The sequence below is a fragment of the Triturus cristatus genome, chromosome 11 (genome assembly GCF_964204655.1).
Source record: "Triturus cristatus chromosome 11, aTriCri1.1, whole genome shotgun sequence".
In the NCBI taxonomy this organism is placed as follows: Eukaryota; Metazoa; Chordata; class Amphibia; order Caudata; family Salamandridae; genus Triturus; species Triturus cristatus.
Genome location: NC_140594.1, coordinates 1,106,876,780 through 1,106,890,640, shown reverse-complemented (window position 1 = coordinate 1,106,890,640; position 13,861 = coordinate 1,106,876,780). Strand labels below are relative to the sequence as shown.

Below are 13,861 nucleotides of genomic sequence, written 5' to 3'. Positions count from 1 at the left end.
CCCCTAAATCTAGTATTTAGGGGCCCCCTGAACCTTCCTTCCTCAGATTCCAGATAGAAAAACGACAAGAAGAGCAAGAAGAACAAAGACCTGCCCTGCAGCTGCTAAAAAGAGAAGAAGACACCAACTGCTTTGGCCCCAGCCCTACCGGCCTGTCGACTCTCGAACCTGCACCAGCGCGGCCTCCCACGTGGCCAGCAACCTCACCAACCCCGGAGGACCTGGCTACCTTTTAGCTCTAAGCCCCTGGGACTCCCACGAGTAGAGGCTCTACTCAAGAAACCTACTTGCTATCCCTGGCACCAGCCCGGGACCGCGGACCCAACACACTCTGCACCAGCCAAGCCTGGCCAGTGCCGGAGTGGACAAAGACCCAGAGGACGACCCCACGGCGACTGTGACCCAGAGTCCGGCACCCAAGGACCCCCCTCGACATCCCGGAAGAAGCCTGCAGCCTCAGAACCAAGTGCCACCCCAGCCGCGATCAACCAGAGGGTAAGATTCCCGACGTCAAAAGGCACCCCTGCACCCGGCGCCCTGCGACCCCCTGTGCCCAATCCTGGGGTACCCACCTAACCTACAACTACCCAACTTACCTCTCGAAGTGGTGGTGGCACCTGAAACCTCCTCGTCCCCGAGCCTGCAGCCTCTTTCCAAACCGGAACATTCCCATTGATTTCCATTGAGCGCCCTAAGGCTCAAAAGCACCCTGCACCCAGCCGCCCGAGTGGCCCTGGCAGTGCCCTCTCTACTCTAACCTACTTCCCCACTTGCCCTGAGTAAGTGACCAGGAGCCCAGCTCCCACAGCCGCGTGGCTTGCCAGACAGCAGCCACCAACCAAGGCCCCCCTATCCCTCATAGGATAACATTGGGCCCAACTCTCTCTGCACCCGGCCGTCCTGAAACCGCTGAGGGTGAACCAACTGTACCTACCTGACACTGGGGGACCCCTGAGTCCATGCCCGGAATTTCAACACTACCAGTCGAGCACTTACCCTTAAACCGCTAACTTCATTTTCCTCATAGGGTAACATTGACTGGCTTTTTCTTCAAAAATCTTCTAAGTGTGAACTTTTCAAAACTGCAAAAATTCACCAAAAATCAGCCAAGTGACAAAAACGAATTTACTCACCTGCTCCTAGGTGAGCTTCCAGTGCTGGATCTTGGTGCCCAGCCCTGACTCTGAAAAGTGTTCACAACTATACTTACTTCTAACTCATTTTTCTCCCATAGGAAACCATTGCCTGCTTTTCTGTGAAATTTCTTCTAAGTGTCTACTTTTGCAAATTTGAAATATTCTTTTAAAATCGTACCATTTCTGCAAACGAAATTACTTACCTGCTTTTGATAAGGACCCCAGTCCTGGGTCTAGGCACCCAGTCCTGGATTACTAAAGTAACGATAAAGTACTCTACCTGCAATTTGAATTTCTTGCCATAGAGATCCATTGAATGTTTTCTGTGAAATATTTTCTAAGTGCTAACTTTTGAAATAGCTAAATATTATCTAAAAATCATTACAGTTATTAAGTCGACTTTCTTCACTTGATTCTGAATACTGACCCCAGGCTGGTTCTAGGATCCAGACCTGGAATTCCAAAAGTAATCTGAAAAGTAATTTATTACAAATAACCTGAACTTACCATTGAGCTCAATGCATTGTTATGGTTAGGAAATAGGATTGTTTATTGCAACCAACTGTGACTGTTTACACAAATTTATTGCTTGAAACAAAAGTATTTATATTCAACCTCTCATTCTGAGAAAGTATATTTTTACCCCCTTGTGGTTCTAAAAATAAAACAAGCATATATTTTATATATACAAATCATTGGCCTAGAGTTCAGTTATTGAGTGTGTGAAACCATTTGCTGACTGAGTGTGTACAATAAATGCTTTACACTGTCCTCTGGTACTGCCTTACTGCTCGACCAAGCTACCACTTTTGAGAGTAAGGTCATACCTAACTTTGACCTCTATCAGCCTCTGGGGGACTGTGGACTCTGTACACCCTGTACCTATTAGGGAACAGTATATACAGAGCCACTTTCTCACAGGTTCGGAAACTCAAACAAGCGTCCCGGACACTAATCCTAGTTGCTCCTACATGGGCACGTCAACCATGGTTCACACTCTATTGGAACTCGAGGTATTTCCTCATGAGAAACTACGTCTTACACCCAATCTTCTCACACACAGCCATGGAGACATAAGACACCCAGACCCCAGTCAACTCAATCTGGCGATCTGGCACCTCAAGTCTTAGTTTGTTTTATCTTAATCTACCGCCAGACTGTATGAATATCATCAAAGAAGCTAGACCTCCTACCACAAGATCCTGCTATGCTACAAAGTGGAAGCGCATGTGCTCTACACACATTAGATGTAAAAAGAGCATTGCTGTATTACATAGAAAGGACAAAACCTTTCCATAACAAAAATAAACTTTGTCGCTTTTGCTCCACCACACAAAAGCAATCCCATATCAAAATCAGGAATTGCAAGGTGGATAGTCCAGTGCATTCAAATCTGCTACCTACAAGCAAAACTAACATTAACCGTTCCCCCTAGAGCACACTCTACACGCAAACTGGGGGCTTCTGTGGCATTTTTAGGAAATCTACCCATAGATGACAGTCGATGCCCATGCGCATTATCACCGAAAGGAGTCGTCACCTACCTCGTGACTGGAACGACTTCTACGAAGAAAAGCAGTGCAAATAGCCGGACCAAACACTAGATGGCGATCTATGCATAGCATATGACTCTACAGCTCTATATGCCAAGAACAGATGCATACTGGGTAAGTAGCATTTTCCTTTCCACACTTTTCTCATGTACACACTTCTCCAATAAAGAGAAAGGAATCCTTAATGACGTGCAGTATTTTATACGGCCTACTATTTTATCAGTGATTATAATCTGGTCTGTTGTCTCCTCATGCATAGTCTCTTCTTTCTCACAGCCAAGAATGGATCAGTATTTTAACCAGATGGATAAGATCATCAAAGAAAAGAAAACATCTTCCCAAATTCGCTTCATGTTGCAAGATTTACTTGATCTGAGATTGGTACGGATTGCTCTACCTTTTTATTAACAAAATTCTTGATGTGGGATGCACGTTGGCACACACAATGCCATTTTAGTATCCAGCCCTGACTTGCATGCCTTCAGACCTGGCCAATGGTATATTCATCTTTTCAGTGCAGCAAAGCTACCTAATGTGAGCTGTGCCAGCTGCTGCTAACACCTGTCCACCTGGCAAAGGGAACCTGCTCAAATGCAAAACACGAGGGATTTGGACAACCACCACTTAATTGTAGCAGAGATGTACCGGTGGCTGACTAGTGGTGGGTGTGGTGCATTGCTTCCGGAGCTGGAAGACCAGTACTTTTAGTTTTCGAATTGTGGTGTGATAGCAGAAATGTTTGTATTCCCCACTAGTGTTCAGTGTGCAAGCAATTATTGGGAAAAAAATGAGTGTTAGTTTTATGTATATTTTGTTTTTCAGTGCAACTGGGTGCCCCGAAGAGGTGAACAAGGTCCTAAGACCATTGATCAAATACTCAAAGAAGCTCAGATGGAAGAGCAACGGGAGGCCATCAAAGTGCATAATCTGATGTCTATCAAGCCTGATAAAAGCTGGGAACCTCCTGGGAGTCAAGGATCTAGTTAGTATACCTGTAGATTGCATTTCAGAATGGTGCCCAAAGGAAAGCCGTCTTATCACATAAAACTTAGTGGAAGCAATTTCCCAGGACAAAGTCTGTAGACCGCATAAGTGACCTCCATTAAATTAACAATAAATGGATGTATGTCTAGTCATGTGTGGCTGTAGATGCACATGCTTTGCATATTCTTGTCATCCAGTGTTGAATCTGGATGTTTGCAAGTTTTTCCTTAAAGAAGTCGTTCAAGTTACTGAGGTAAGGTGACCGATAATGCATGTGGGCATCGACTCAATTGTTGGATTGTTTTCTTTCTTCTGACCGGTTTGGACGTTATTACTGCACTCCCGTTCAAGATAGTTTTTGGGATCCTTTCTGTGCGTAATCCACTCTTACGCTTTGTATTGTTTTGAATGAATTTCCTTCCTTGCGTATCGAAGTTCGGCAGACTCATTTGTTGGATCAACTCGCTTCGATTGCAGCCTTCGGGCCTCGCCTTTACCCTCACTTGTCTCAATCGATGATACTCTGCTAACCAGGCCCCAGCACTTATTCTTTACCTAAACCTGTACCATTGCGTCCACAATTGGCACACCTGGCCCACATATAAGTCCCTTGTAAAAGGTACCCGTGGTATTAAGGGCCTTGTGACCATAGAAGGTCCCTTACGGCCGCATCATGTATTGTGCCACCCTAAGGACCCCACACCAAACACATACACACTGCAATTGCAGGCTATATGTTGTGTTGTAGCTAAACCAAAAGAATCAACATGGCACACACTCCTTGGTGCCATGGCTACACACCTCTGCCTGTGGCATAGGTAAGTCACCCCTCTGGCAGGCCTAAGAGCCTGAAGGCATGGTGCAGTAAACCACAGGTGGGGGTATAGCTGCATGAGCAATATGCCCCTACAGTCAGTCCATTCTTGCACACCGTAAGTGAGGTGAAGCTATTTTGAGTGTAGGGGCTGGTAGTTTGTCAACACAAACTCTACAGCTTCATGATGGCTTTACTTAAGACTGAGAAGTTTGGTATCAAACTTCTCAGCACACTAAACCCACACTGATGCAAGTGTTGGATTTGTTATAAAATGCACTCGGAGGGCATCTTAGTGATGCCTCCTGAAAAACTACCAGCTTCTAGTGTATTTGCTGACTTGACTCTGCCAGCCAGCTGGCTCCAGACAGGTTTCTGATCTCATGCGGTGAGAGCCTTTGTGCTCTTGGAGGTCAGAAACAAAGCCTGCGCTGGGTGGAGATGCTTCACACCTCCGCCTTGCAGGAACAGCAGCACTTGGTGGGGAGTCTCAAAGGCTCTTACCTTGTTATGCTGATTTGGGCAGCTCCAAATATTGGAGATGCCCGACCCCTGTGCTAGCCCCACTTTTTGGCAGCAGGACGGGTGGAAAAATAAGTGAGTAGAGTAGGAGTGTCCACCTTGCCTTGGCACATCGCTAGGGTGGCCAGGTGCTGAGGTGAACCCCTGTCTTTGGAATTCTCCATCTTGGAGAACTAAGACCAGTTTGGAATAGGGATGTGCACCTCTCCTCAAAGGGAGGGGGCACCTAAAGGGTGTAGTCACCCTCTGACACAGTAGCCATTGACAACTGCCCTCTGACCTCAGTAACGCCCTTACATTTAGTATTTAAGGGCTCCCCTGAGCCATGTTCCTCAGATTCAACGACTAGCGAAGGACGGCCGAAGAGCCGCGCAGCAGTGAAGAAGACAACTGACTTGGCCCCAGCCCTACTGGCCTGTCGCCGCCAGCAACCCTGCTCAAAGAAATCGGCGTCCCCGTGGCCAGCATCTCTCCAGCAACTCCAGAAACCCAAGCTGCCTTTAATAAAGACTGTAACCTGTGGACACCGGATTTGCCCAGCAAAAGCAACCTCCCAACAGGGACTCCCAACGCCACCTGGAACCGCGAGTCCTCACCACTCTGCACCCGTCGCCCTGAGTCCATGGTGTCCAGCAACCATCCAACTTACCTCTCCAGTTGTTGGTTCCCTTCAGCCAGTCTTCTGGTATGAGCCTGCAGTGTTTTTCTTCAACTGAAGATCCTTATTGACTTCCATTGGGAGTCTGACGCCTGTTTGCACCCTGCTCCTAGCCGCCCGTGTGGCTCTGGAGGTGAGCTCTTTGTGCCAAATTGTGACCCCCTTTGTGTTGCTCTTTGAACCCAGGGCCCTTGCCACAAAACCCTAGGTCTTCCCCTGCAACTGGTGCTCTGCAGAGTACCCCCTGTCTCTATAGGCCTGCCTTGAGCACAGACATCTCCTTTGACCCCGGCACCCTGGCCGCCATGTGCCGCTAAGGGTGCATGTAAGAAGCTGTTTTTTTTTTGCAGCAACCCCTGTAAGAAAGTGCCCTCTTTTTGCATGGTTGCCCTATTTGTTTGCTAAACTGATGATTTACTTTGAGTGTGACCTGGGTTCCTGCCAAATGGGTACCCAGGTCCTATGTTCTTTCCCTAAACGTGTATTAAGACAAAACCCAATTGGCACTCTTTGGCCACAGGTAAGTCCCTTGTAAATGGTACCATAGGTACCAAGGGCACTGTGGCCAGGGAAGGCCCCTAAAGGCTGCCTCACTAATTGTGCCACCCTTCGAGGCCCTGTACCTTTACACACACACACACTGCCTTTGCAGACTGTGTGTTTTGGTGCAGAACAAAGTGAAGTCGACATGGCACACAACCCTGTGTACCATGCCTATAACCCACTGCCTTGGCATAAGCCAGCCACCCCTCTAGCTGGGTGCACTATACCAGTGGTGAGGGTAGCGGTGCATGAGCCCTGTATCCCTATAGTGTCCAAGCCAATTCTTAGACATTGTAAGTGCAGTATTGCCATTAAGAGTATATGGTGCTGGGAGTCTGTCATAATGAACTCCCCAGCACCCTAATAGCCTTATTGAAAACTGGGAAGTTTGGTATCAAACCTCTCAGCACATTAAACCCACACTGATGCCAGTGTAGGATTTAATGAAAAATGCACACAGAGGGCATCTTAGAGCTGCCCCTTGAAAAACACTAGTGTTCTGGCTGAGTGGCGGCTCACCAGCTGCCACTACCAGACATGTTTCTGGACCCCTGGGTCGGGTGCCTGCTGCTCTCGGGGGTCTGCAACAATGCACATCTGGGAAGAAGTGCTAAGCCTCCTCTCGCAGGATGGGCAGGGTTCACGAAGGGGAAGCTTCAAAGGCTTGCTGCCTTTGTGACCTACCCCAGCCCTTTGCTGCTTCCAGCAACTGGGCCCCATCGGTTCGGATCCCCCACTTTGGGCGGTAGAATCGGTGGGAAAACCAAGTTAGGGAGAGGTGTGCCCACCTTTGCCAACCCCACCCCTCAGGTGGGGAGGTGAGGTGAAGCACAACTCTCAGTCCCCCACCATCTTGCAGAGGGGGGGGGGGGCGGTGAGGGCAGCCAACCAGGGTGAGGCATATGCCCCTTCACTGGAAGGTGGGATAATAAGGGGTATACCCACCCGAAGGAAGGGACCTATTGGTCCCAACCTTTATTTACCAGTAACGTCCCTAAATCAAGTATTTAGGGGCAACCCTAAACCTTGCCTCCTCTGACAAGAACCGACCAAGAAGAAAAGAAGGACCGAAGAAGCCATGCTGAAACGAAGAAGAGGGGGGTACCCAGTCCTACCAGCCTGTCCCCACCTCGAACCTGCTCCAGCAAAATCCCAGTGTGTCCTGCAGCCAGCAGGCTCAAGAACCCGAAAGACCAGCCCTGCCTTCCAAACCCAAGACTTTGTCTCCCGTGAGCACTGGATTTGCTCACCAACAGACTCTGGCCCCAGCCCAAAACACTGAGTCTGCACGTGATGCCTACGGCCTGAGTTCAAGTGGCCCAATACCATGAGGTCTCCCTGGCGATGCTGACCTGAGATCTGGTGATCTCTGACCTGCCTCGACACTCCAAACGACACCTGCATTCTTTCTGTAGGGCGACGGCGACCAGAGCTGGTAAGAAAACAGATGCCTAAAGACACCCCTGCACCTGATGTCCCACAGCCTTGGGTGGCCCAACCCACTGTGTCCTAGCGTCCCCAGGCATCCTAACTTACCTCTTCAACCGGTGGTCACCTCGAGAGATCTTCGTCCCCGAGCCTGCAGTGTTTGTTGCAACTGGAGGATTCCCATTGAAATCAACTGGGCACCTGATGCCAAACAGCACCATGCACCCAGCCGCCCCTGATCCGCTGCGGGTGTACCTTGGGTACTAACTCGGATCCTCCTTTGCCCTGAGCCTAACACCAGGAGCTTTGCTCCCACAGCCCTATGGCCTGCTTGTGAGCAGCCACCAACCAGAGGCCCCCTTTCCCCCATTGGATTACATTGGGCCTCAGCACTCTGTACCTGGCCGCCCTAGTGCTGCTGAGGGTGTTCTGAGAGTACATCCTCTACCCTGGTGGAACCCTGGGACTAACCCAGAATACCAACTCCCGCAAACGAGTACTTACCTGCAGACCGTTAACTTCATTTCTGTCCATAAGATTGCATTGACTATTTTTCCTTGAAAATTGTTCTAAGTGTGGTGTTGGTTTGTATGAAACATTGAAAAACTGCAAATGTACTAAAAGTTACCTACTGACCTTTTGTCTAGGGAATGTCTTTGTGTGACATCTAGGCATATCACACTGAGTAGAAAATGTAGCTTTAAAAGTAATCTGAAAATACATTTCGACATTTTAACTTACCTGTATTTCAATCAATTGCATTTGAACTTACATTACATTGTAAAACACTGCATAGGATTTTGCAAAGCATTTATTTCACTTACCTGCACCAGGCTTGGCTTGGTTCTAGAAATAAAATAACTAAATAAGATTTTTTTTCTACAAACAAATTGGTCTGAGTTTAGTCTTTGATTGTGTGACATCATTTCTTGCCTGAGTGTGTACAACAAATGCTTAACACTATCCTCTGATGAAGCCTTACTGCTCGCCCACACTACCACAAATAGAGAGTCTGCCTCCCTTTGGGGTTCCACTGGACTCTGTGCACACTATACCTCATTTTGGTATAGTATATACAGATCCAAACAACAAACAGTCCTGATCAACAAGGGCTGAATCCACTTTTGTATATAGGATTGGAAATGGGTCTTCAACTGATTAGGCCCACCCCAAAATTCTTTTTTGTTATCCACAATCCTTATAGCCCATAGTAAAAGTCTTATATTTCTAAAAATCTTTTGAGTTGTCAGTCACTACGCTCCAGATATACTCCCCACTTAAACAGGTGTATAATCAACAGAAAAATTGTGTATAGGAGAGATAGTACCTCACATGCGCTACACCAAAGGATCTTACTGGTTGGTTCTCACCAGCTGTGCCCACGTTTCTCATCATAGCTGGCTATCTCCCCAGTGAAAACATATATACAGAGCCAGCTTCCTACAGGGGGTTTCCACAAATTGACCTCTTTGCGACCTCACAGAGTGCAAAATTCCAAAACTTCTCCTCCAGGTTCCCACACCGCCTAGCCAAAGGCAATTCACTATGGATGAGTTAGTCAGGGATATTTGGTTTTGCTTTTCCACCTCTCACTCTTCTGTTTCTGGTTCTTAATCTCAGGCAAACGTCTCCGCCTCATTTGGTGGCTCCCACTTGGGCTCGTCAACCTTGGTTCACAACACTACTCGAGCTCAGAGTTCCACGTGAGAAGCTTAACCTCAACCCGCATTTTCTCACTCAGAACCATGATGAAAGCAGACATCCAGACCCAAAGGAGCTAAACCTTGTGATTTGGCTCCTGAAGTCGTAGAATTCGGTTACATAAATTTACTGGCAGAATGTATGACCATTCTTAAAGAAGCATGTAAATCTACCACTAGAGCTTATGCAGCCATGTGGAAAATATTTCTTTTTTACTGCGTAACCAAAATATTGATCCATTCTATGCATCTATACAAAACAATATTTGTTACCTTCTGCATTTTACAGCCCTCTGGCCTTGCTTATACTTCCATATGTTTACATCTTGCAGCAGTGTCTTCCTATCTACAAACCTGGCAAAAGTTTTCCTTGTCCAAAGTGCCAATTATTAAGGCTTTCATGGAAGGCCTTAAGAGTAATCCCACCCAGATTCCCACCTGCACCCGCGTGGAATCTCAATATTCTCACAAGAATTAAGTGTCCACCCTTTGAACCATTGCACAATTGCTCCCTCCAATTTCTATCTTGGGAGGTAGCTTTCTTAATTGCCATTACTCCACTAAGGCTTGTCGGTGAGCTCCAGGCACTAACTTTAGAATAACTTTTTTTCCAATTACATAGGGTTAGGCTGGTTCTTTGTACCAACACACACTTCCTTCCAAAGGTAGTATTGCCTTTCCACCTTAACCAATCGGTTGAACTACCTGTTTTCTTCACTCAACCAGATTCTGTGGCAGAAAGAGCTTGTTATACATTAGATGTCAAGAGCATTAATGTAGTCTATTGACACAACCAAAGACTTGCAAAGCAAAACAACTTTGCTTTTGCACCCCCTCATAAAGGAAAACCAAATCTAAATTGGGTATTTCTAGATGGATCGCTAAATGTATTCAGACATGCTAAGTTAACTTTGTCTATACCCCCTAGAGCTCACACTACTTGCAAATTAGGGGCTCCCGTGGCTTTCTTGGGCAATATCCCTATAGCTGACATTTGTAAAGCAGCTACATTGTCTACACCACACACTTTCATTACTCACTATTGTGTGGGTTTTTTAGCATGCCAACAAGCTAATGTAGGAATGGCGGTGCTATGCACACTTTTTCAAACCACTGCAACGCCCACTGGTTAGCCACTGCTTTTCGAGGGCACTGCTATACAGTATATGCAAAGCATGCGTATCTACAGCCACACATGCCTCGAACAGATCGATGCTTACCCTGTGAGTATCTACTCTTGGCATGCAGTGCTGTAGGTTCACATGCGCCCACCCTCCTCCCGGGCACCTATGGTTGTTGCAGTTCCTATCTATACTTTCACATGCATTGACATCTCTTTACTGATACTTGTACTCTATTCTCACCCGCCTGCGAGGAAACAATCTAACAATGAAGTTGATGCCCATGTGCAGTATCATCAAGAGGAGTCACATTACCTCGTGACTCAAGACTTCTTAGAAGAAAAACAACTTGCACACATCCAGACCAAACACTAGATGGCAGGAGTATGCAAAGGGTAAGTAACCTAATCCTTTCTTTTAGGCTTCAGTATATCCCTGCAGAGACAGCCATCAGTTTTACTGGTATGCACGAAACTTATTCATGTCTTAACAGAGCTATTGTTTGGGTTATAGAACGTGCTTAATATGAAGGTTAGACAGATTAGGAATAGACCATTTTCTGATAAAAGCTTGACACTTTTGGTGTGTTTAGTCACCTTAGTTTATTTTTTTTTCTCCTTCTATTTGCCTTTATCAGAACATACCTTTATGTAGTCCTTTAACGTGGTTCTTTTGCACTGCTGGTCCCATGAAATGATAAATTCTGAGGTCTTAAACTCTTGTTGTTTAAGGTGGTGGTGGTGGATGTGGAGGTGGGAGCCGAGGAGGCCAGGTGGCTGATGATGGCTGGAACACTTTGCTTATCAGCAAAGGCAGTCGGCCTATCGACACCAGTCGGATTCAGAAGATCACAAAGGTATGATGCAAGCCCATGATTGTACTCTCCATACTCCTTCTGCTCAAAGTACTCCTTTACGTCTTTTTCATGAGGCAACCATCCAGTTCAAACTTCCACGGTGGATACTTAACCCAACTTTTGCAAAACTTAATTCATCATACCAGTCAAATGCTGTGCTTGTTCTGCTGCAGGGTTGTGGACAACTTCAGATTTGTATGTGCTCTAGTATTAGTTTACTTTGGTTGTGATCACATGCTACTGCTGCATTTACCACAAACTCCTGGGTCACTGGTGTGCAAAGTAAGATCAGGAGGGCCAGATTTCTATACAACTAATCTCAGTGGATCATGTAACATAATCCAGGGTACTTTTCTTCTTCCCTCCTGGACCAGCATTACCTCTCCCCGAAGTATTCCACTGAACTGTTTATTTCATGTACAGAGAAGCTAAATATGCCAATCTACTGCCTGGTGGAACACGTGGTTGGTAACATTTTCCGTTCGAGGCATGTAGAGCTGTAGATTCACATGCGCCCACCTGCCACCTATACCTGTTGCAGTTTTTTTTAATCTTATATACATATGCATGGACATCTCTATTCTACCTTTACTAAGTCCATTCTCATCTTCTGCTGGAAAACAATCTAACAATGGAGTCGATGCCCATGCGCAATATCACTGAAAGGAGTCACCTACCTTGTGACTGGAAAGACTTCGTCAAAGAAAAACAACTTGCAAACATCCGGACCCAACACTAGATGGCAGTAGTATGCAAAGCATGTGAATCTATAGCTCTACATGCCAAGAACAGATGCTTACTGGGTAAGTAACATTTTCCGTTCAAGGCACGTGAGCTCTAGATCACATGCTTTGCATACTCCTGCCATCTAGTGTTTGGTTGAATGTTTGCAAGTTGGGTTTTTTCGAAGAAGTCTTTCCAGTCACGAGGTAGGTGACTCCTCCTTTCGGTGATATTGCGCATGGGGATCGACTCCGTTGTTAGATTACTTTTTTCCGCAATTGGGTTCGGACGTGTATTGCTGGGCTCCACTTCTAATCTTTCTTCAGGCTCCCCTCGGTGCGCAATCCACTTTACCCACGTCAGTATTGTTTCGAACGCATACCCCACTTCTACACGTATCGTATCCGTCAGAAAAACACTTTTTTGATTCTTCGGGAACTTGCCATCGGTGCCATATCAAGTAATCGCGCACCAACTCGCACTATGTTTGCAATTTGTGCTTGTCTCTGGAGCACAACGAACAGGACTGCGACACGTGCAGCTCGTTCCGATCAGAGAAAACGCTCCGTGATCATCTGGCTCGACGTCGCGAAATGTAGAGTCAAAACATCGAATACACGCCGGACTTATTTGGCGAAGGGTATGAGGATGAATTTGACGCACAAGGGGCCGAGGAAGAACAAGAAAAACTTGCCTCCATTCCAAAATCGGACTCCAAGATGGAAGAAAACTTGCCGCAAGGTCAACGTCCCGTTGAGTACCGAACGCCCCTTGACCCAAACTCAATCTCAGCCGAAACAAAAGGCTTCGGTCCCGCAACGGTGGCACCAAGAAGATGTGTCCGAGGCATGTGAGCTGTAGATCACATGCTTTGCATAAGATCGCCATCTAGTGTTGGGTCCGGATGTTTGCACGTTGTTTTTCTTGGAAGAAGTTTTCCTAGTCACAAGTTAGGGGACTCTTCCCTTAGGTGATAGTGCGCATGGTCATCGACTCCATCTTCATATTGTTTTTTTCCGCCATCGGGTTCTGATGTATCTTGCTGCGCTCCGGTTCAATGTCGATCATTCGTTCCTTCTCGGCACGTATTCCATTCATACTCTACGGTGTTGTTTCCGTTCGCTTTCCCCTTTCTTTGCGGATCCTGATTCCTGAATAAAACTTCAATCGAAAAGCTCGTGGTAGGCCGTTAGGACCTAGCCCCTGGTTCAACTCGCAGTCGATGGAACGAACTCCTTTCAAGTTCTGTCCTCGGTGCCACGCGAAATACCCGTGCACCGACTCACACCAGGTGTGCAATTTGTGTTTTGTCACCCGACCGCAGAGAAGACCACTGTGACGCGTGCCTAGCTTTCCGCTCCAAAAAGACTCTTCGCGATCGTCGGGCTCGACGACGCGACATGCAGAGACAACAAGCAGGTTCCATTCCAGGCCTCTTCGGACTCAATCGGAAGAGGAGGAAGGCGACAAACCCATCAGAGCCAATGAGGAACAGGAAGACATCTTCGTTTCCGAAGTTAGCTCCGATGAGGATGAAGACATCCCGCAGGGACAACGTACCGTGAGTACAGCCCCTATCTCGCCCCACCTTCCACTTCCATCGAAGAAGAAGGCTCCGCATCAACCTGTGCTCTCTGGCTCCAGTGGGCGCCGAGAACAAGCTTCCGCAGCCCCGCGTTCCGGCTCCGAAAAGCCCCATGCCAAATCAAGCAACGAGCCAAAGACTTCGGAGCCTAAGAAAAAGTCTGGCACCGAACATTCTCCATCGGCACCAAAACAAACTTCGGATCCCAAAACCCTGGCCAAGAAACCATCGGCGCCGA

At 47.1% G+C, this 13,861-nt stretch overlaps 1 protein-coding gene across 6 annotated transcripts in view; it reads left to right on the top strand.

Annotated features, from left to right (window-relative positions):
• Positions 1-13,861, top strand: part of LOC146786089 (eukaryotic translation initiation factor 4 gamma 1-like) — a 582,378-nt gene that overhangs the window by 198,742 nt on the left and 369,775 nt on the right. For all 6 annotated transcript variants that reach the window (XM_085635562.1, XM_085635561.1, XM_085635558.1 and 3 more), the window contains 3 exons: positions 2,966-3,070; positions 3,512-3,671; positions 11,191-11,315. In XM_085635562.1, coding sequence (XP_085491688.1) covers positions 2,966-3,070; positions 3,512-3,671; positions 11,191-11,315 — 390 coding nt within the window. The remainder of the gene's footprint in view (positions 1-2,965; positions 3,071-3,511; positions 3,672-11,190; positions 11,316-13,861) is intronic.